Source organism: Diabrotica virgifera, chromosome 7 (genome assembly GCF_917563875.1).
Source record: "Diabrotica virgifera virgifera chromosome 7, PGI_DIABVI_V3a".
Taxonomy (NCBI): Eukaryota; Metazoa; Arthropoda; class Insecta; order Coleoptera; family Chrysomelidae; genus Diabrotica; species Diabrotica virgifera.
The window spans coordinates 39,681,613-39,704,670 of NC_065449.1; the positions used below are offsets into that span (position 1 = coordinate 39,681,613).

At 32.4% G+C, this 23,058-nt stretch overlaps 1 protein-coding gene across 1 annotated transcript; it reads left to right on the forward strand.

Annotated features, from left to right (window-relative positions):
* Window positions 1-278: 278 nt before the first annotated feature.
* On the forward strand, window positions 279-22,808 carry LOC114329307 (craniofacial development protein 1). The gene is made up of 4 exons (XM_028278351.2): window positions 279-717; window positions 11,755-12,033; window positions 16,106-16,328; window positions 22,463-22,808. Exons 1-4 carry the CDS (start codon window positions 531-533, stop codon window positions 22,569-22,571), a joined length of 798 nt encoding a protein of 265 aa, XP_028134152.1. The 5' UTR covers window positions 279-530; the 3' UTR covers window positions 22,572-22,808.
* Window positions 22,809-23,058: the final 250 nt, after the last annotated feature.

Here is a 23,058-nt window from a genome sequence, read left to right on the forward strand (position 1 = left end):
AAATTAGATTTCAACAACGCCTAAATACCAAAAAAGTTTATTTTGCATTTGTTTAAGCGTTGGATAATTTATGTCGCTGGATTCAGTTGGTTATTTAGCACGTAAAAGTTGCATATTCAGTGAAAAATAGAGCTTCAAATTTTTTAATTTAACCACGAAACACATATAAGCTCTGTCAGTTTCAGTTGACATCAGATTATGTCATTTTAAACTTGGTCTGTGGATAAGCATGCACATGCTTGATCTCTTTTTCCGGTTGTCAATAATTAAATTATATGTCAAAAGTTTGTGTATATGTGTATATGTGGGGGCTGGGGGTGTGCTGTGTTTGTGTATGTCTGTCTCTCTGTGTTAAAAAAAGCCATATTCAAATACCAAACCAATCCAGTAATTTTAATTTTATGGAAGCAAAGCGACCAATGTTTACTGAACTTATTACGTACTTAATTAATTATTGATAAAGTATAATAACGTAATTAATTGTTGATAAAGTTCAAATTAGAGATAGGTATTAACCTAAAACAAGAGATATGAATAATGATGATTTACCAGATGATAGCGATTCTAGCGATGAAGACTATGTACCCAATGAAAAGGTAGAGGACTTACCATCAGAAATTGACGAGGATGATTCGATATCCGAATCAGAAGAAACTAGCGGAAAATCTTCTAGAAAGAAAAAGAAAAGCCGCAAGAAAATTGTAAAGGATAAAGTCGGTATGTAGCATTTTTGTTATTTACACTGTAAAAAATGGTTATGTATCTATACAGTACCTGGCCAAATTATTAGGCCAAGCAAGGAAAAATTTTCTAATGTATGAAGTTATTTCTCTCATGATTATGAATATATTTGAAAAAATATTATTTTGTTCCTTTTTTGTGAATATTAATTCTTAAGGTGCGTATCCATTAGGTTCGCTGCTCCGCGCTCGCTGCAACTGTTCCAATCGATATGACATGCGCTCCTTTACATATAAAGGTGTGTATCCATGAGGTTCGCCGCTCCGCGCTCCTGCAACTGCTCCACATAGTGGATACGTTGGCGCTCCTGGACCATGCAACAGTGCGCGCTCCGCCTCAGCGCTCCAATCGGTGGCGGTTTATATGTAGAGGAGCGCATGCTGTATCGATTAGAGCAGTTGCGGGGAGCGTGGAGCAGCAAACCTAATGGATACACACCTTAAAGTTAATATTTATTCACAAAAAAGTAACAAAACAGTATTTTTTCAAATATTCATAATCATGAGAGAAATAACTTCATATTATAGTAAATTTTTCTTTGCTTGGCCTAATAATTTGGCCAGGTACTGTACTCATGGACAAAAATGTTTGTCTCTCAGCTCTTTGTCTATTCCTTCACTCCAACTTTTTCACAGTCTACCTTATTTTCTCTTTCTTTTTGGTTGCCATTCTAGCAATTCCGTTGGCATTCGTTATTCGTCCATTCTTTGTATATGTCCGAACCAGATAAGTTGTTTTGTTGAAAAGTCATATGAGATTGTTCGTTTGATTCCCATTATTCCTCTAATGTTCATTAGTAATCTTTTCTCTTCTATAAGTTCCTGCTGCTCTTCTCCAAAAACCCATTTCCATTGCTCTTAGTGTTGCCAGTATTTGTTCTTTCAGTGGCCATACGTTGCAGCTGTATACAGTGATACTTTTCACTATAGTCTCTATATCGACAGTTGAAAGGTAAAAGGTTGTCACCAATGAACTGTCAATACTGATGGACTGAGAATGAGAGCTGGGAGCACTTTTATAAAAATTATAATATGTTCACAAAAATAGTTAAAATTAAAAAAAATTGATGACTAATGTATTTTATGAAAAAAAGAATGTGTGTGTACTTTGTACGCATGTAAGAAGTTATACTTCTATTATATGATTTCAACAAAATTAATATACTTTAAACAGTTTGTTTTAATTTTTTTTTAAACACCAAACTAATTTTGTGCTTACCGCTTTCAAAAAAATAAAATAAAGTATAGGATTGCTCCGGATTCGAACTCAAGACCTCTCGATCTCTAGCCGAATGCTATACCAAATACGCTACGAGGACTGTGTATGTATCAGTTCGGCCGTACCTAATGACAATTCACGGTAACAAACAGACAAGGTGAAGTAAATATATAATAAAATGTTTTAATAATACTCATCTTACTCCTAAGGAAGACAAATCCAAAGACACAAAAATTATAATAAATATATTTACTAAAAACACTAATATATTCTTTTCACACCTTTTCTTGCACTGATATATTTATACATAACTTGAAAGATTTAGCAACTAAACGCCATACTGTCTGTGTGTGCATGCGTGCAGTATTATCAAATTTTACTCTCAATCGCGCCTAAAGAAGTATAACTTCAAAAATCATAATTATATTTTGTTTATTAGAATTCTTATTACTTGTTCATTAGGATTGTTTATTGGAATTGTTTATAATTTGTTGTTTTTCATAATTAGTTTTGTAGATTAGGGCTGTTGTTAATTAGTCAAATAGAAAATTGTTAAAGTAAAAATTATGTACAGGTAAAATACTGTAGTCCCATCAGGAAACGACCTGGATTAGTCAAAAGAGGCCAGGTCATTTGTATAGTACTATAAATAAGTAAAAAAAAAGAATGTGTGTGTACTTTGTACGCACGTAAGAAGTTATACTTCTATTATATGATTTCAACAAAATAAATATACTTTAAACAATTTATTTTAATTTTATTTAAATACTAAACTAATTTTAATGCTTACCACTTTCCAAAAATAAAAAAAAGAATAGGAATGGTCCGGGATTTGAACTCATGACCTCTCGATCTGTAGCCGAATGCTATACCAATCATGCTATGAGGTCTGTGTTTGTATCGTCTCGGACATAATGACAATTCACGGTAACAAACAGACGAAGTGAAGTATAATCAGTGGCGGCTCGTGATTTTTACAATAGGGGAGGCTATACCTAACTGTAAAATATCTAGACAAATTTGCACTAGCAAAAAAATGCGCCAAAAAATGTAATTTAAGGCCCCATCTTTTGACCATTTTTTATTTACATTTCATAATATCATCCTAATTCATAATTTCATGATATCATCATTTTAAAAATAGTTAGTCTAATAGTAAAAGTTTAATACCAAAGTTTGTGTCGTTTATTTGTTAACAATTCCATCTATTTGTAAATAGATACCTATGCATATCAAAATAAATACAGATTTGAAGTTTTGCAGTCCATACATAATGAAGCTTCAATTTTTTTAAGATACTCAACTGAATTTTTTTAATTCTAAACGCGGCCTACTGCGAATTCAAAAACACGATAAATTACCGATATTTTGCTTTGAGTTAGAGATATCGGAAAAAGTTATTTGAGCAAGTTGTTCCAAATATTATTATAACCCCACATACCAAATTTCATAACAAAATTCGCACTTTTAGAATTTTCATTATTTTTAGTCAGGACCCTAAAATTCGTTGTCCCGAGACGCACCCAACCACCCAACGGAGCTGAGAAGCTATTCTGCCTCCCTTGGTATATCTCCGGGCAGCGTGTGATGGCGCCGTAGATGCCACTGTTAGGAGACCGGGTCTCCGTAAACGCCTGCTGCGCTGCACGGAGCATTAGCAACGGAGAATGCTGGGCTTCTCGGCTCCGTTCGTGCATCTCGGGATAACCCAGGGTCCTGCCTACAATAATATGTAATAAAACTGAGACGCGATCATGCGTTCTAATGCTAATGCTCCGTACATATGGATCATTAGTGATAATATTGTTTATTTATTTATTGACGGGATTACCCCATTAAAAGTTATACAATTAACAATAATAAGTTTACGAGCTAAATATGTACTAATAATACTTTAACATTATAATTAGATTAACATTTAATAATTATAATTAGATAACAAATATTAGAATAAGAATAGGTAGGTACTTGTAACCTTAGAACTAACAAAAAAAAAATTAAATAAATACTCTATTTAAATTATTTTTAAACATATTCAGAGATATATCAAAAATTTCAATGTGTTTGTCATTTATAAGTTTACAGTAACGATCTATAGGTGAATTTTGGCCATAACTTGTGCGATGGAAAGGAATATAAAATGTTATAAAATCACCTCTTCGATTTCTAGTTTGTATATCAACATTAATACACTGTAATAGATCACAGCAATCTAAATTTCCATTTATTAAATTATACAAAAATACTAATCCTACTTGATTACGTCTATTTTCCAGTGTATTAAGTTTTAAACTGTTTTCTATTAATGCATAATCGTGATCTACAATAGTTTGACCTAATTTAAATGCACAGAACCTCAAAAATTTGTGTTGAATTTTTTCAACAGTCATATTATGAACTGCATGGTATGGAGACCATACTATAGAGCCATATTCAAGTTTAGATCGCACCAAAGAACAATAAACTCCTCTTACAGTGTCAACTGAAAAATTACTACAGTGTCTCAAAATAAATCCTAACATTTTTGAAGACTGAACTGTTATGTAATTAATGTGTTCAACAAAACTCAAACTCTCGTCAAGAATCACTCCTAAATCTTTAACTTTTGAAACATATTTCAGATCTTCATTATTTATTTTATATGAAGTATTGATCTTCCTATTACCTTTGAAAAAACTAATGTAACAGCATTTTGAGACATGTAGGTTGAGTTTGTTTACTGTACACCAATGTGTTAATCTATCCAGGTCTTCCTGCAGAAGGTGTTGGTCCAAAGGACTAGAAATTATCTTTGATATTTTAAAATCGTCAGCAAAAGCTAAAGCATCACTGTTTTCAAAGCAGTCGAAAATAGAATTCACAAACAGATCAAAGAAAATCGGTGAGCAGTGCCCACCCTGAGGAACGCCCGATGTAACTGCAATAGAGTTTGACAGAAAGGATCCAACCTTAACCTTCTGCTGGTGGCCAGACAGAAAACTCTTGACCCAGGTGACTGTGATTATGCCAAAACCAATATTGATGAGCCTCTTAAGGAAAATGCTATGGTCAACTCGATCAAAAGCTTTAGAAAAGTCTGTATACACTGTATCAATTTGTTTAAAGTCTTCCATAGCATTTATTAATCTATTCTGATATAAAACTAAATTGGTAATAGTAGATCGACCCGAAAAAAACCCATGCTGATTCTTATTTATTAAATTTCGACACAACCAACTTAACTGACCACAAACCAAGCTGTCAAAAAGTTTGGGAATAGATGACTGTATGCAAACACTTCTATAGTTCTTAACATTGCTTTTATCTCCGTTCTTGTAAATAGGCATAATATAACTATTTTTCCAGTAATCAGGAAAAACAGATGTTGTTAGGCACAAATTATATAAAACATGCAATGGTTTTGTAAGAGTACAGATACACCTTTTAAGTAGAATATTGGGTATTCCATCAGGACCTAATGTGGTTTTACTAGGTAAACGCAAAATTTTATTATAAATTTCTTGTATAGAAATGTCTGCAAAGTCGATATTTTGTGAACAATTTACAGGTAAAACTAAACTATCCACAGAACTATTTTGGTCTCCAGGAGTGTAGACTGTCTGAAAGTATTCCTTAAAAAGGTTCACAATGTCTTGGCCATTTTCTGCCAACTCTTCATTATACTGCATTGAGTGAGGTAGTGAGTGATTAGACTTTAGGTCGCGCACATACTTCCAAAAGTACCTAGGATTAGTTTTGAACTCATTATTTACATGAGATATATACTGAGACCAACATACTTCTCTGACTCGTTTGCATTCTGTACGTAGTTGACAAAATCTTAGGTAATCTGAATGTAATTGTGATTTACTGTAAGTTTTATGCATTTTTCTCTTTTGAGATGTTATGTATCGCAATTCTGGTGAAAACCATTTAGGAAAACTGCTAGATATATATTTTTTCAAAGGTACAAAAAGAGCAATTCCCATACCCAAGATTTCATAAAAATTGTTAACTGAATCATTAATATTATTTGAGAAACATTGTTCCCACCGTACACTTGCTAAAAAATTATTAAGACCAAAATAGTTTGCATTCTTAAAATCATAGTAAAAATCATGTAGATATAAGGTACTAGAGTCTTGATTGTTAGAAAATAGGTTTAAAGTACATTCGTAACTAAAATGGTGCAAACTATCAGCAAAAATAAAATCCTTAGATTTACTAAGTTGTACATTTTTGTCATTTGTAAACAACAGATCCAAATATATATTCCTACTATTGGGTATTTCATTTAATTGATACAGTTGCAAAAAACCAAATTGTTGAGCAAGTCCTACTGCATTCGATGTACCAGGACACTCTACTCGAACTCCATAATCGTCATTAAACCACCTAGCATCTGGTAAGTTATAGTCACCAAATAAATATATTTTATTCAATGGAAACCTTTGCAAAATATTTTCAACTGCTTCACAATGTTTATTGTAATATATTTCAGGCATCTTAGGTGGAATATACAGACCTCCAATTATGAATTTTATACTTTTAAAATTACAAGAAATAAATAATTGCTCCACAGTTACCTGTTCTATATGGATTCTAGCAGAAGATATAGTTTTACGTACATAAACAAGAATGCCACCACCTCGTGATTTTTGACTAGTTAAACTTGATCTATCATTACGGTATATATTGTAATTTTGACATTCCAATTCACTATCCAAATAGTCACAGCACAGGTTGCTCTCAACTAATACTAAAATATCATAGGAGGAACTATTCACAGCCATTTTTAGAGCATCTAACTTAGTACGAAGTCCTCCCACATTTTGGTAGTAAGCTATCAATGGGGTATTGATTAGTTTTCCTGATTTCTATGATTAATTCTTTTAGCTATAACCTTTGGTATCCCGTTTATATATTTAATCTGAAGATCAGGTTCACCATTGCTTATTCTGCGTTGCAATTCCTCCTTAGCTGACTTAAAAGCATTTTGTTGTAGCTTTGTTGAGTCATATGATATTTTAAATGATTCTAGACGTCTTTTGGAACGAAAAATGTGCTTGACAGTTTCAGAATTATTGCAAATTATCTTGATTGGTCTAGGTTTGTTGTTTCTTCCTTTCTGACCTACTCTGAGTACCTTAACAATATCTGGTACCTTGGTTTGATGCCCTACTTTCTCAAAAATCTGATGCACAATCTGAGTATCATGTCTAATCTTATCCTGAAAATCAATAGCAGAAGACTCGGGAACATCATATACCATAAGGTTGTTTGCCCTAATGGAGCGTTCATGGGCTTCACTTAAAATCAACTCGATGTTCGATGATACTGGAGAAGATTTGAGTTCCTGCAGTTCCCTTTTAAGACTGTTAACTTCATCTTGTAACTCACTCATTTTTCTTACTACCATTGGAGCCGATTTGAAGGCATCTCGGCACTCCAAGCATAGAAACATTAAAGTTCTTTTTTGAAGCACTACAGCCCTCATTTCAGATGCTGACATTCCAGAACATTCCTCTGTCAGATGAAAAGTCGTCCTACAGCAATCACAATATATATGCTTGTCTTGGGATGTTATCTCCAAGTTGCATTGTTTACAATCTGCAGGCATGGTTAACCTCACTTTTCTGCTTTATGATTTTTTCCACTTAAACTGCTTAAAAACTAAGAATCCAATGTAACAACAACAAAATTTATCGCTGATCAACTACTAGACATCAACTCAGGTATTTAAAAACCTCTAATTTAATGTTTTTTTGAAAAACTGTTCAAGAAAAAATAAACAAAACAACTCGCAAACATAACCTTCAAGGTTTTTTTTTAATAATATGGAATTTACACGTTGTATAATAGTGAGAGTAATTGTTGTTTTCGCGATTCATGATAAACAAAACAGTATAGAGTGTGTAAAAAATTTATGGGGAGGCTGAGCCTCCCTTGCCTCCTCTGACGAGCCGCCACTGAGTATAATACATAAATATAAATGTTTTAATAATACTTATCTTACTCCTGAGGAAACACTAATACGTATATTCTTTTCACACCTTTTTTTGCACTGATATATTTATACATAACTTGAAAGATTTAGCAACTAAACGCCATACTGTCTGTGTGCGCATGCGCGCATAATAATGAAAATTCACTCCCAATTGCGCCTAAAGAAGTATAACTTCAAAAATGTCAATACTGATGGAATGGCCCCGTCCCATTCAAACAGTGAATAGAGATTGCAGCCAACATTCAAGAGATGTCCTAGAGAGAGACAAAAAAGAGCCAGGGAAAATTTGGGTTGTGTAATTTGAGTTGCCTATATAAACTTTAATCAGGGAAATGGACCTCATATTTTTAACTTGGTATCAGGGCTGATGGGCAAAATTTAAATACTTTTTTGTATTTAAATATGTCAGAACTCTCTTCTTCATTAAAAGAAGTACTGATTTTAGTCTTTCTTTTTGGCATATTCTATTTTGTAGCTTTTAGAACTGCGCCATGATACATTTCAGGGTTGTTTTGTTTTAAACATTTTGTTTTAATCAACTGTTTTAAACATGTTTAAAACACTTAAATTAAACAAGCGTTTTTTTTTCATTTTCTTTGTGAATATGAATATAGGCCTCTGAAGTTATAGGAACAGTGAGGATGTTTGAGTTGGAATAAATTCATTTTCTCGAGAATGAGCGACCGACTCTGGAGATAAATTACGAATCACGTCGATTTTCATTTTTAAATTAAAATTTTTTAGCATATATATCATACTAGTGACGTCATCCATCTGGGCGTGATCACGTAATCGATGATTTTTTTAAATAAAAATAGGGGTCATGTGACAGCTCATTTGAAAGGTTATTCAATTCTGTATTCACTGATATAAATATTAACATAATTATTTATACAGGGTGCCCAAAAATTTTTTGAATAAAATTAGTTGAGCCAAAAAGAAGAATCTATATAATTTATTTAATTCGAAATACATTTTACTGCTGTCAGAAAACGGAAAAAAAATGTTAATTTGAAAAATAAACATTGCTTTTCGCTTAAATTAAATGCTCAAACTGCTAAGAGGCAGGTGGGTGGCAGCTTTAATATTGAATTTAAGCGAAAAACAATATTTAATTAAATAAACATTTTTTCCTGTTTGCGGACAACAGTAAAATGTATTTCGAGTTAAATAAATTACATATGTACATTCTTCTTTTTGACTCAATTAATTTAATTTAAACTAAATTTTTGGGCACCCTGTATAAATAATTTTGTAACAGTTTATATTAATGGATAGAGAGTTGAATAACCTTTCAAATGAGCTATCACACGAGCCCTATTCTTATTTAAAAAAATCATCGATTGCGTCATCACGCCCAGATGGATGACGTCACTAGTATGATATATATGCCAAAAATTGTAATTTAAAAGTAAAAATCGATCTGATTCGTAATTTATCTCCAGAGTCACCCGTTCTCGAGAAAATGAATTTATTCCAATTTACATGTCCTTACTGTACCTATAACTTCAGAGGCTAGTATTTTGAAACCATGATTTTTTGGAGCTACGCACCCATTGAGACTTTTATTCTACACATCAAGGACTACCAGAACCCAAAGTTTCAGAGCATTTGACAGAGAGCCATTTCCCATAAGGTTTCTGCGGGGTCCTTTGTCAAAAAATGAACCGGGATTAATGCCATTTCCATAAGCTCCTTCACTTTATTCGTAACATTTACCAAAAATTCGCCATTTGCATGTTCAGGCTGAAATGCTTCCAGAAGTTCTAGTCATATAGAGGCTACAGATTCTGTAGCCTCTCCTTTAGTGCAAGTATTTGGACTTTGTCCCTGCAATATACTTTATTTTTATAAATACCTAGTCTTAGGCATTTGTCTTTAAATTTGTATCATTTACAAGCTTTATTACATCTTTATCAATACTGTTTCAGCAAACGTGAAATAATATTGGCCAGTTTTCCAACTAACTTTCTAAGCATTCCGATAAAGTATTCCAATGAACATCCTGGTGCAATACAAGAGCAGCATCACCAGCTTCTCGGCATTTTGTGCTAGCAAAATGTATTTTTCATGTACATTTCTGAAATATTTGCAATTTTTTTACTACTCTTTATTCCTGGCACTTCTATATCATGGACAAGTAAGTTCAATATATGGGCCTTAAGTTATTATATGTATCTGTGCTACCTAATTCCTCAAAAAGATCCTTCTCATTTTAAGAAAATATGATTTAAACAATGTTTTTTCTACGTTGTATTTGTTTAAAACATGTAATATAAAAACAAAAAAAAAACATGTTTAAAACAAAAAAACCGTTTAAAACGAAAAAAACGTTTGTTTTGTATAAAATAAAAAAAAACATGTTTTTTGCAACCCTGATACATTTAATAAATATAACTAATTTTATTGTGTATCATTTAATGACAAAAAGAAAAACTAAAACCAGTACTTTTTTTTAATGAAGAATAGAGTTCTGATGTATTTGATTACAAAAACGTACGTATATGAATTTTGAAATACTGCCCTGATACCAAGGGCCCTGATACCAAGTTAAAAATATGAGGTTCATTTCCCTGATTTAAGTTTATATTGGCAACTCAAATTACATGGCCCAACTTTTCCCTGGCTCTTTTCTGTCTCTCTCTAGGACCCCTTTCTTGTATGTTGGTCGCATTAAATTCTCTTCATACCCATTCCATCAGTATTGAAAGTTCATTGTAACCCACAAATCAACTTTTTTCAGGAAGTAGAAAAAACACTCCATTTAAGTTAGTGGTTTCATATCAAAGACTGACATGTGTTCATGTAAGAAAAATTGAGATAATTTTTTTTTGTACACAGCTGCTATTATTCTTTTTATGAAAATTTCACTTCCTATAATTTTAGTTGAATTCTGGATTTTGTAGTCATGTGATCACAATACAGCAGCGTTTCCCAGCCGGTGGGTCGCGGCGTGGCTCTTACAGTAGCTGAGTAGCATACAACCGTGCACAATCTGGAAATGGCGCCAGTCGGTGGGGGAGGGATGGGTCGAGAATATGAAAAAACATCAGAAGGTGGGTCGCCAGACATAAAAGGTTGGGAACCACTGCAATACAGCATTCTCATTGGGCCGTTAAGGAAATGTCCGTTGTTGAAATAAACCTTCATAGCAGGAGTCTGTTTTTGAAACAAACATTCAACAGTGAAGCTGAAAATAATGTATTTGCGTCTGTGTTTGAAGGAAACTATTATCACCGTTGAAAAGAACAGGAAAAATGTTATAAGAAACCACTACTAACGAAACTTCTATTTCTTTTACACATGTCCATCTGTGATATGAAGCCACTCAAGTAATTTGTGGGTTACAGCCTTTTACCTTTCAACCATCGATATGCTTATTTTATTCTCTTTGCTGATCGATTGTTCCCATAAAATATTGTTTAACATTGTGATGGCTTTTCTAACTGCATATTTTTTATTTTTAACACATTTGGTACCAAGCGACTCATATATGAGGCCATGAGAGCCAGAGTGGCCTAACTGAATTTAACATTACTTTACATAATCAAAGAAAATTATCAGAAGCTACCAATGTCCGATTGTTTTAGTAATTGTATGATTCTTGGTCAACATAAAACTACTAAAACAATTGGACATTGTTAGCTTCTGATCATTTTCTTTGATTATGTAAAGTAATGTTAAGATCAGTTAGGCCACTCTGGCTCTCATGGCCTCATATGAGAGTATACGAGTCACATCGATTTTTCCCATAGATCAGAGTACGCCCTTGGTAGTGAACTGGTTAAACTAATATAAACTATTTTTAGATAATAAAAATGAAGCTATCGAGGAAACCAAATCTGAAGAAACAAAAGCGAATGTTGATGATCTATGGGCAGATTTTGTTAAAGATACAGGTTTTAAAACAAAAGGCAGTATTAAATCAACTCAACCTACATCCTTAAAACCGAAGGAAAATATTATCAAATCAAGTAGTTCTTCCCAATCATCTAGTACAGAATCAAAGCCAGCTAATAAAGTTAAAGTCACACAAATTTTTGAATTTGCTGGAGAAGAAGTTAAGGTGGAGAAAGAAGTTAGTGCAGGTAATTTTTGCAAGTATTTTATGAACAAAATTTAATTTCAATATAAATTGTTTATTTTCTGTTCACTCCCAGACTAGCCCATCGGCTTGCAGGCTGGTGCTTCTTTGCGATTGCTGGCACCTATCCATAAATAATTTAATGCAAAAAATACTTTTGAACCTTTGTCTAAAGATGATGCAGCCAAAATTTCCCTAAAAAAATTTTACTTGCTTCCGATTTAGCTGTTTCATTGATTCATTGGTGCATAGCATAGCCAAATTAGTCCAGAAAGCCACTGCGCATCCGCTAGGAAAAATATTCTGATTCGGATTTTTTGCACAATCTTACTCAAAAAGGACTCCTTTTAACAAATTTGCATGTTGCCAGAACCAAAAGGTGGTCAAAAAATTTTTTAACGTTTTTTTTTTGTTTTTTTCTTAAAATTATTTTTTTTTTGCATGGAAAAAAGTATTTTTAGGTTTTTTGGATCATTCCAAACAGAAAAGGTCTTTAGTGACTTTTCTCTAAAAATGATAGTTTTTGACATATAAGCGATTAAAAATTGAAAAATTGCGAAATCGGCCATTTTTAACCCTCAAAAACTATGTGAAAAACTGAAAATTTGAATGTTGCCAAGGTAGGTAGATATTCTTTAAACATCGATTGATCAAATCCCGAAGAGTTTTTTGCAATACAATATTCAAAACGCCTTTGTTTTTTAATTGCTAATCAAGCGTGCGCGACACTATTTTCCACCGACATGCGACAGTATGGTGCAAATGAAAGGAATAAATTCGTTATTTCGTAAACCGGCGACTTTAAGGAAAAATACCGAAACAGGTCGATTTTTATTTTTAAGTTATGATATTGTGGCATATATATACTAGTGACGTCATCCATCTGGACGTGATGACGTAATCGATGATTTTTTTAAATGAGAATAGGGGTCGTGTGCTAGCTCATTTGAAAGGTTCTTCAATTCTCTATTCAGTAATATAAACATTTACGTAATTATTTATACAGGCTGTCCAAAAATTTTTTATTAAATTAAATTATTTGACAAAACAAGAAGTAGAAGGACACCCTGTATAAATAATTATGTAAATGTTTACATTACTGAATAGAGAATTGAAGAACCTTTCAAATGAGCTACCACACGACCCCTATTCTCATTTAAAAAAATCATCGATTACGTCATCACGCCCAGATGGATGACGTCACTAGTATACCATATATGCCACAATATCATAACTTAAAAATAAAGATCGACCTCTTTCGGGATTTTTCCTTAAACTAGCCGGTTTACGAAATAACGAATTTATTCCTTTCATTTGCACCATACTGTCGGTGGAAAATAGTGTCGCGCACGCTTGATTAGCAATTAAAAAACAAAGGAGTTTTGAATATTGTATGTATTGCAAAAAACTCTTCGGGATTTGATCAATCGATGTTTAAAGAATAATCTACCTTCCTTGGCAACATTCAAATTTTCAGTTTTTCACATAGTTTTTGAGGGTTAAAAATGGCCGATTTCGCAATTTTTCAATTTTTAATCGCTTATATGTCAAAAACTATCATTTTTAGAGAAAAGTCACTAAAGACCTTTTCTGTTTGGAATGATCCAAAAAAACTAAAAAACTTTTTTCCATGCAAAAAAATAAATTTTAGGAAAAAAACAAAAAAAACGTTTCAAAAAATTTTTGACCACCTTTTGGTCCTGGCAACATGCAAATTTGTTAAAAGGAGGTCTTTTTGAGTAAGATTGTGCAAAAAATCCGAATCAGAATATTTTTCCTAGCGGATGCGCAGTGGCTTTCTGGACTAAATTGAGCAAGGTGTTTTGCAAAATACAACCCGTATACGATATCATATACCCTAGATATAGCAGACTACCCTGCTATAATCCCAAAGCCGCGTTAGCGGTATAAAACGGGAGACTATTATTATTATAAAATATTAGATAATCAAAGGCCAGAGCTTGAAAATAGCAGTGAAGCTTGAGGTGCCTCCAAGGACCATTTTTACGATTCAGGCACCTTTAGTAGATATCGATATCTGCTGTTTCTATTGTAATATAAGAGTGTTACATCCCACAGTTAGCCTAAAATATATAAGTACAGTTTTCTGCGCTCCTTAACTATATCTAACACTCACAGAGTATTGGGTTTGCAGGGAAAAGCAGTGAAAGTCCTTGCAAACACATAGTATTTGGTCTGCAGAGAAAAGCAGTGAGGGTCGTTGCTGGTTTGGGATCTAGTGAGCCATCAGTTTCATAAGTCTGCTATCAGGCTTATGAAAGACAGGGAATTGTTACTGTACCTGTACAGTTCATTTCAGAAAACCTTTCATTCATGAAGAGGAATATCAATATGTATTATTATGCTCTCTATTTTCTCTCTGTTAAGAGATTGGTCAGCCTCTTATTGATTCGATTAATTAATGTATTAATTACTACTCATGGAAACAAAACCAAAATTTAATTATACCATATATATACAATTCCAAATGTATGCTAAAACTCAATTTTGTTGTAAAAATTTCGTATCTAATAAATTAATCTTTAATTCTACTATCTCCTTTTTTTAACAAATTTTCCTTTAAAAGATTCGGTAGACTGTTCTTATTATTATAAAAATAAAACAAATTTTAATTTTCACCTTTTTAAATAGATTACTTATATCTTCTATGAATTTATGAATGAATGAATTATGCTGTAAGATTGTTAAATTAAAACAAATATGGTATGTAATATAAAATAACTCTCTCCTTTTTACAAATAATCTGAGTAACCTTTTTTATCTTCTATACTTCTTATCATGGATTGTGTTGTCCTCGGTTCCCCCACACGTGATCCTTCGGATGCTGCGACGCTCCTTCTCTTCCAACTGCTTCACCAACAAACAGCACTCGCTTGAAATCTCTCCCCAATTTAGTCTCTGACTCGATACAAACAATATCAATCTTTATATTTCCAAGATTTTTTTCTCAGCTCGATATCTTGTGCAAAATTGATAAAAACCGTCTACTCGTTCCAGACAGAAACTGGAATCTATTCGGACACGAGGAGATTTTACTTCTCGACTCGATCACGATTTCGTCTCAACAGAAATCTGCTTATACGGCCACCAACTTAACCACTTCACACAAAATCCCTACTTTCTGAATTGGACTGCTCTCTTCAGATCTTAATTACACAGTCCCCTTTTTCCTTCATCAATCTGAGACTCAAACACTCTGTTCTCCCTCCATCCATATCTTCTCGCCAATCGCAAGCATTCTATCTACACATTACATCCCTACTTTCCTTGCTTAAAAACAAATAGTGTTGTGTACAAAATTTCCCGTCTTGTCAAATTCCAGGAGATACCAAAATTAATTTTTGTCTTACATGATAGAAAAAACCCTACATTCTAAAACTAAACAATTTTGTTTATTACCGTCTTTACTTTCTAGGAAGCATTTAAAAATGTTCTATTGTTCACGTCAAACGCAAATACATCCACTTTCTAAAACCGATCATAATTTAGTTCTATTGTTCTTGAATTGTTAAGTTCGTTCGTATAATTTTAATCACTAATGTTTTTCACTTTCCACGAAACATTGCTTACGAGTAAAAATATATTATTTACAAATTTTGGCCATATACAGGGCGATGAAAATGTACGATCTCGTGGTCTTGGACATAAAATGAAATCTCTAAATTTTCCCCATAAAATTATATAACAGTATTTATAATAGAAGTCACAAAGATGAGTGTGGTTATGATACTAGGCACAAGAAGAATATGATATCAGTATATTGGCGTTTGAAAAAGTATCAATATGGATCAGAATATTGGGCAATAAAATGTTTTATTGTTCTGCCTGAGAATATCAGAAACTTGCCTGAAAGGGATTTTGAAAGTACATATAATTTAAAAAAAATCATCTTTACACTTTGATTTCAATTCTTCGATCCGTCTTCTTTTTTAAAGGTTATTTTTAAAGTAGGTAATATAATACACAATAATGATATTCGTTTGTAGTTTTTGATAAAAATTTTAAAATTGTTTTATTACATTATTCCACAATTAAGTAAATTTTTTTGATTTCAGATTCAGCCGAAGCTCGTTTATTAGGAACAAATACAGAACAAAATGTTTCTGGTGGTAAAAGTAAGAGATCTGCTGGACTGGGTGGCATAGGTAATGTTCTGAATCAGCTCACTAAAAAGCCTAAAATTAGTACATTAGAAAAAACCAAATTAGATTGGGATAGCTATAAAAGGGAACACGATATCGAAGAAGAATTACAGACTTTTAATAAAGGCAAAGATGGGTGAGTAATATATTGTTTTGGTAATGTTTTAACCCTTTCAGACCTGAATTTTTCTCTGCAGAAAAAAAAATTCTATTGAATCTTCTTAGCGGAAGATTCATTTTTGGGGTCATTCCATTTCAAATCACTCAATTTTGGAGCAAAAAAAATTTTGGACCTCCGATTTGTCTGAAAATTGGTATATAGCTTCTGCGGGACGTAAAAATAAGATATTTAAGGTCAAAAAATCTTCTTCTTTTTTTCTCAAAATGTTATTTTATGCGATTTTACAGTGATTTGGTGTTTATTTATACAAATTTGCATTTTCTATGAAAATGCAAATTTTATATGAAAAACATAATATTTTAATAGAAAGGACTCAAAAATGTCATTATATGGCATTATAACAAGTTACTTTGATTCAAAACAAGCTTTTGATCAAATTTTATAGTGTAGAAAACGTTAAAATACCGTTTTTTACATTTTTCTCCATTCCCAAAATACATCATAATCGATTTGGCTGAAAATTTGCCCACAGATAGACAAAACATAGGACTTTAAGTGGTGAGAAGGATTTGAATTATATTACAATACCAAAAAAGTTACATGCAATATTATAGTCAAAAATATAGGCGTCTACTGTAAGTAAAATTAACTCGAAAATATCGACCTCACGACAAAAATTGTTAAAAAGAAATTGTAATAATTGTCAATACGATTTATTTGGAACAATTTCAGTTCCTACCATTTTTGTCGAAAAGTTAAAAATGGCGGAGATATTGAGCCAAACAGGTTCTCCTTTAAAATCAAGATGGCGGCTAACGTAACGGAGGAATTCATTCGTGATTTTAAATTTAGGCTACTATTGACTCCCTTAAAGATCAGAAAAATAAAATTTTGGGCAGCTCGGCATTCAAGGTCAAATGCTATCCCGACTGGACTAATATATACTTTTGAGTCTGATATTACTGCATGTAACTTTTTTGGTATTGTAATATAATTCAAATCCTTCTAACCACTTAAAGTTCTATCTTTTGGATATCTGTGGGCAAATTTTCAGCCAAATCGATGATGATGTATTTTGGGAATGGAGGAAAATGTAAAAAACGGTATTTTAACGTTTTTTACACTATAAAATTTGATCAAAAACTTGTTTTGATTCAAAATAACCTGTTATAATGCCATATAATGACATTTTTGAGTCCTTTCTATTAAAATATTATGTTTTTCATTGATACTTTACGACAGAAAATGCAAATTTGTTTAAATAAACACCAAATCACTGTAAAATCGCATAAAATCACATTTTGAGAAAAAAAGAAGATTTTTTGACCTTAAATATCTTATTTTTACGTCCCGCAGAAGCTATATACCAATATTCAGACAAATCGGAGATCCAACATTTTTTGCCTGAGTGATTTGACATGGAATGTACCTTTGACATTTTCGTTTAATAGACAGAATTTCCATTTGACAGAATGTCCATTGTAACGGACATCAGGATTATAATAAGAATTTATGATACTAGTCACATACGATATTTTTTTAAATATATTATATTTATGTTAATTAATTTAAATGAAAATATTTAAAACAATTTTTGTTATTTACAAGACATAAATGTGCAATACATGTTTCACAAAAAACATGAGTTTTCCCTTTACACCCAGCATTTTTGCATCTGGATGCTTCTTTGTTACCGTAATCTGGTAAATGATCTATTTTATCTATGCGTATTTAATATACTATAATAATATATACTTTAATATAATATAAAAAATATCAATATAGAGACCTGTTGTCCATTGCAATGGACATTATATTTTAATGACTTTTATCAACAAAAAACAACAATAAATTATCTATGTTGAAAAAGTAGTAGGCAATTAAAAATAAAACACAGTTTTAAGTATTGTTAGGTAATTTTTTTTACTTTAGTACTTTATAATTAGTTTTGCAAATCGTCCTTGCACTATTTTGATGTTGAAAGCATTCAGGGACACTAGAAAAGTTAAACATGTAAACAGTTGTACCTATGTAGATGATCGCAGTTGTCTTTTGGCTTTTTGAATTCAGTCTTCTGCTACTCTTCTTCAGTCTACTTTATTTGCTTTGTCTGATCTATTTGCTGTTCACAATCATTCTGGCGACTGATATCTAGTCCAGAAAGCCACTGCGCATCCGCTAGGAAAAATATTCTAATTCGGATTTTTTGCTTAATCTTACTCAAAAAGGACCCCTTTTAACAAATTTGCATGTTGCCAGGACCAAAAGTTGGTCAAACATTTTTTAAACGTTTTTTTTTTTTGTTTTCTTCCTAAAATGATTTTTTTTTGCATGGAACAAAATTTTTTTAGGTTTTTTGAATCATTCCAAACAGAAAAGGTCTTTTTTGACTTTTCTCTAAAGTTGATAGTTTTTGACATATAAGCGATTAAAAATTGAAAAATTGCGAAATCGGCCATTTTTAACCTTCAAAAACTATGTGAAAAACTGAAAATTTGAATGTTGCCAAGGTAGGTAGATATTCTTTAAACATCGATTGATAAAATCCCGAAGAGTTTTTTGCAATACAATATCAACAACTCCTTTGTTTTTTAATTGCCAATCAAGCGTGCGCGACACTATTTTCCACCGTTACATGTGTATACAGTATGGTGCAAATGAAAGGAATAAATTCGTTATTTCGTAAACCGGTGACTTTAAGGAAAAATCCCAAAACAGGTCGGCTTTATTTTTAAGTTATGATATTGTGGCATATATAGTATACTAGTGACGTCATCCATCTGGGAGTGATGACGTAATCGATGATTTTTTTAAATGAGAATACGGGTCGTGTGCTGGCTCATTTGAAAGGTTCTTCAATTCTTTATTCACTAATATAAACATGTACATAATTATTTATACAGGGTGTCCAAAACATTTTTATTAAATTAAATCATTTGGCAAATTGATAAACAAATTAAATTATTTGACACCCTGTATAAATAATTATGTAAATGTTTATATTGCTGAATAGAGAATTGAAGAACCTTTCAAATGAGCTAGCACACGTGCCCTATTCTCACTTAAAAAAATCATCGATTACGTCATCACGCCCAGATGGATGACGTCACTAGTATACCATATATGTCACAATATCATAACTTAAAAATAAAAATCGACCTGTTTCGGGATTTTTCCTTAAAGTCGCCGTTTTACGAAATAATGAATTTATTCCTTTCATTTGCACCATACTGCATACACATGCAACGGTGGAAAATAATGTCGCGCACGCTTGATTAGCAATTAAAAATCAAAGGATTTATGAATATTGTAGTGCAAAAAACTCTTCGGGATTTCATCAATTGATGTTTAAAGAATATCTACCTAGCTTGGCAACATTCAAATTTTCAGTTTTTCACATAGTTTTTGAGGGTTAAAAATGGCCGATTTCGCAATTTTTCAATTTTTAATCGCTTATATGTCAAAAACTATCAACTTTAGAGAAAAGTCACTAAAGACCTTTTCTGTTTGGAATGATCCAAAAAACCTAAAGAAATTTTGTTCCATGCAAAAAAAAAATAATTTTAGGGAAAAAACAAAAAAAAAACGTTTAAAAAATTTTTGACCAACTTTTGGTCCTGGCAACATGCAAATTTGTTAAAAGGGGTTCTTTTTGAGTAAGATTGTGCAAAAAATCCGAATTAGAATATTTTTCCTAGCGGATGCGCAGTGGCTTTCTGGACTAATCAGAGGTTTGTAAATATTATTTGCACGAATTTTGTTTCTCGGCAGTTTAATGATACACCCGAGGACAGTGTGCCTTGCAGTTGGTAAATGTTATGCATTATCTTTATTTATAGTATGATACAATTGATTTAAGTTTTTCGTCAATATTTCCAAAACTATGCGGTTTAGCGTGAACAATGTTCTATACAAAAATGTTCTACATTGAATTCTAAACAAAAAAGGTGATATGCATAATCCTTCTAAAACTAACGGTTCCAAAGTTAGGGAGGTAGTATAGTATAATTGGCCAAAAAAACACCTAACCCCGTCGTCCAAAATAAAAGTTTTCCTCCAACACCAAATTGTTCTATATGTTCTACATATTTTTCACTAAAAAGTTACACCATTTTGAGCGTCGGGTTTGTGGGGAGGGGGAGGGGAGAGGTCGGTAAATTAGTAGTTTTTTACGGGTTTCGTCAATATTTCTAAACGTAAGCGGTTTAGAGTGAACAATATTCTATACAAAAATGTTCTACATTAAATTTGAAACGAAAAAGGTCCTATGCATAGTTGTTCTAAAATCAACGGTTCCGGAGTTACGGAGGGTGTAAAGTGGAGGTTTTCCAAAACTTTTACATTTTTTGGGCAAATTATAATATTATTACTGAGGACACTAATTTTTTAACAGGATTGTGTTTTCTAAATATAATTTGCTATTTCAATGGCCGGTGGTATGTTACTGATAAGCCCTTGAAGGAACGTCAACCTCACCACCTTCAAGAGACTTCTACAGGCCTAGGCCATATAAATCTCTGGTATGTACGATGAAAACCAACTCAGGACTTTCTATGGACAATGTCGCATGAATATCTTTCCAACAGTAAAATTTTAGTTTCAAATTTAATGTAGAACATTTTTGTATAGAATATTGTTCACGCTAAACCGTGTATGTTTAGAAATATTGACGAAAAACGTAAAAACTACTAATTTAACGACTTCTCCCCTCCCCCTCCTCCCAAACCCGACGCTCAAAAGGGTGTAACTTTTTACTGAACATTACGTTGACCATATAGAACAAGTTGGTGCTGGAGGAAAACTTTTATTTTGGATGACTGGGTTAGGCCTTTTTTTGGACCAATTATACTATACTTAAAGTACCCTCGGAGATCGGTGGGAAAATTTACACTCAAAGTAACAAAATTCACTTTGGCAACACTGTGTGAATGTTGATAGTAACATATCCCTTTTAATGCCTCCTCTACACATCGGCAGACGCGTCTGCGGATGCATCTGCCGATGTATCATCACGAGCTGACCACACATCTGTACTGTACAATCTTCAATCTGTAAATCGTTCAGTCTGTGTTAATTCTCGTGATAAGATAAACACAACTGTAATTTAGTTCAGACAAATTAATATATTTTTTTGCCAACAAAAATGAGATTTTTCAACCAAATAATGTTTCAAATATGATGTGCAAAATTATTTTTAATTGGATTCTGCTAATGAGCTTGCTTTTTTTGTCATTAAAGTAGAAACAACTTTAAATTGATTCTTTATAATCATTATTGTCCAGTTCTCGTCTTATTATTTTCACTGTACTAATATCCGTCGACTAATGTACAATGATTAATGCGATGTTAAAGTTAAGACATCTTATCGTTAGCGGCTTCTGGAGTGTCTTAGACATATCTAATTTCGTTAATAAAATGCGCATTCCCACCGATTTCCACTTGAACTCCGTAACTTTGGAACCGTTAGTTTTAGGAGGATTATGCATAAGACTTTTTTTGTTTAAAATTCAATGTAGAACATTTTTGTATAAACATTGTTCACGCTAAACCGCATAGTTTTAAAAATATTGCGAAAAACTTAAAAACTAATAATTTGCCGACTTTTCCCCCACCTCCCCCCCAATCCGACGCTAAAAATATTGTAACTTTCTACTGAACAATATGTGGACCATATAGAACAATTTGGTGTTGAAGGATAACTTTCACTTTGGATGTCTGGGTTTGGGTCTAGTTATACCATACTATTAATATAACATCTTTATTCATAATTTATATTTTGAGAACGATTTCCGAAGTGGAAATCCCTATTGCACTTCTCCTCGTCTTTTAACCTCTGATAGTTTAATTATGTCCTATTCGTATATCCCAATTTCTCTTCTAGTTCGTAGAGTTATCAAACTTTTACCATGGAACGGATGGTATGTATGGTATTTATGGTCCTAGATGGAGTTGTTTGTTGTTCTTCTTTTTCTTCAATGTCGACTAGAGTCTCGTTTGTGACTCACCAACTTGAAGGTGAGTTTGACGTTCAAGTAGGAGAGGTTATTTGAGATCCATCACTACACCATTAGAACCCCTTTTTATCAACTCTATAATGTAGTAATATAGTTATATTCTATTTGATACTGACCTGGCTTACTTTATTTTAGATATTTAGAGCGACAAGACTTTTTACAAAGAACAGACGTTAGAAGATTTGAAATTGAAAAGGGCCACCGTGAAGTTGAAAGAAATAAACGATTCAACAGTGCACAATAAGCAATTTAGAACGCCGCGCCGTTCTAAAGTTAACTTGCAAGAAGCAGGTTTGAGAAAGTTGAGAGGCAGTTTATTATTAATTATGACTGCAACTTTAAATAATTTATCTTTTTATATCGTGATTAAGTTTTATTATACAATACTTTATGCATGATACTGTATCCTAGTTAGGTACTAGTTATACAAAAAAGTTTCTGAAAATAAAGTGCCAATACTTCAGAAAGGTAATAAATAATACTGTAGCATTTTTTATCCCCTATTAACTCACCCTTTTAACCCACTAATAGGGTGTTTCATTAGTAATTGTCCATATAGTAACTGGAGAAACCTTAGCACAAAATATGAAGATTTAACCTAAAACACTTAAATAAAATATTCCCCCTTACCTAGATACACACCTTACCGGATTACAAATATCCTAAAATGATTTTAGCCCATTGTTTTAACACCTTCCAATATTTTTTGCTCAAACTTGACAAACGGTTTA

What these genes read in the sequence shown, in the direction of transcription:
- LOC114329307 (XM_028278351.2), top strand. Translation starts at nt 531, where the DNA reads ATGAATAATGATGATTTACCAGATGATAGCGATTCTAGCGATGAAGAC. An exon ending in GGAGAAAGAAGTTAGTGCAG is followed by an intron (nt 12,034 to 16,105) that starts GTAATTTTTGCA and finishes TTTTGATTTCAG; the next exon opens with ATTCAGCCGAAGCTCGTTTA. An exon ending in TTTAATAAAGGCAAAGATGG is followed by an intron (nt 16,329 to 22,462) that starts GTGAGTAATATA and finishes ACTTTATTTTAG; the next exon opens with ATATTTAGAGCGACAAGACT.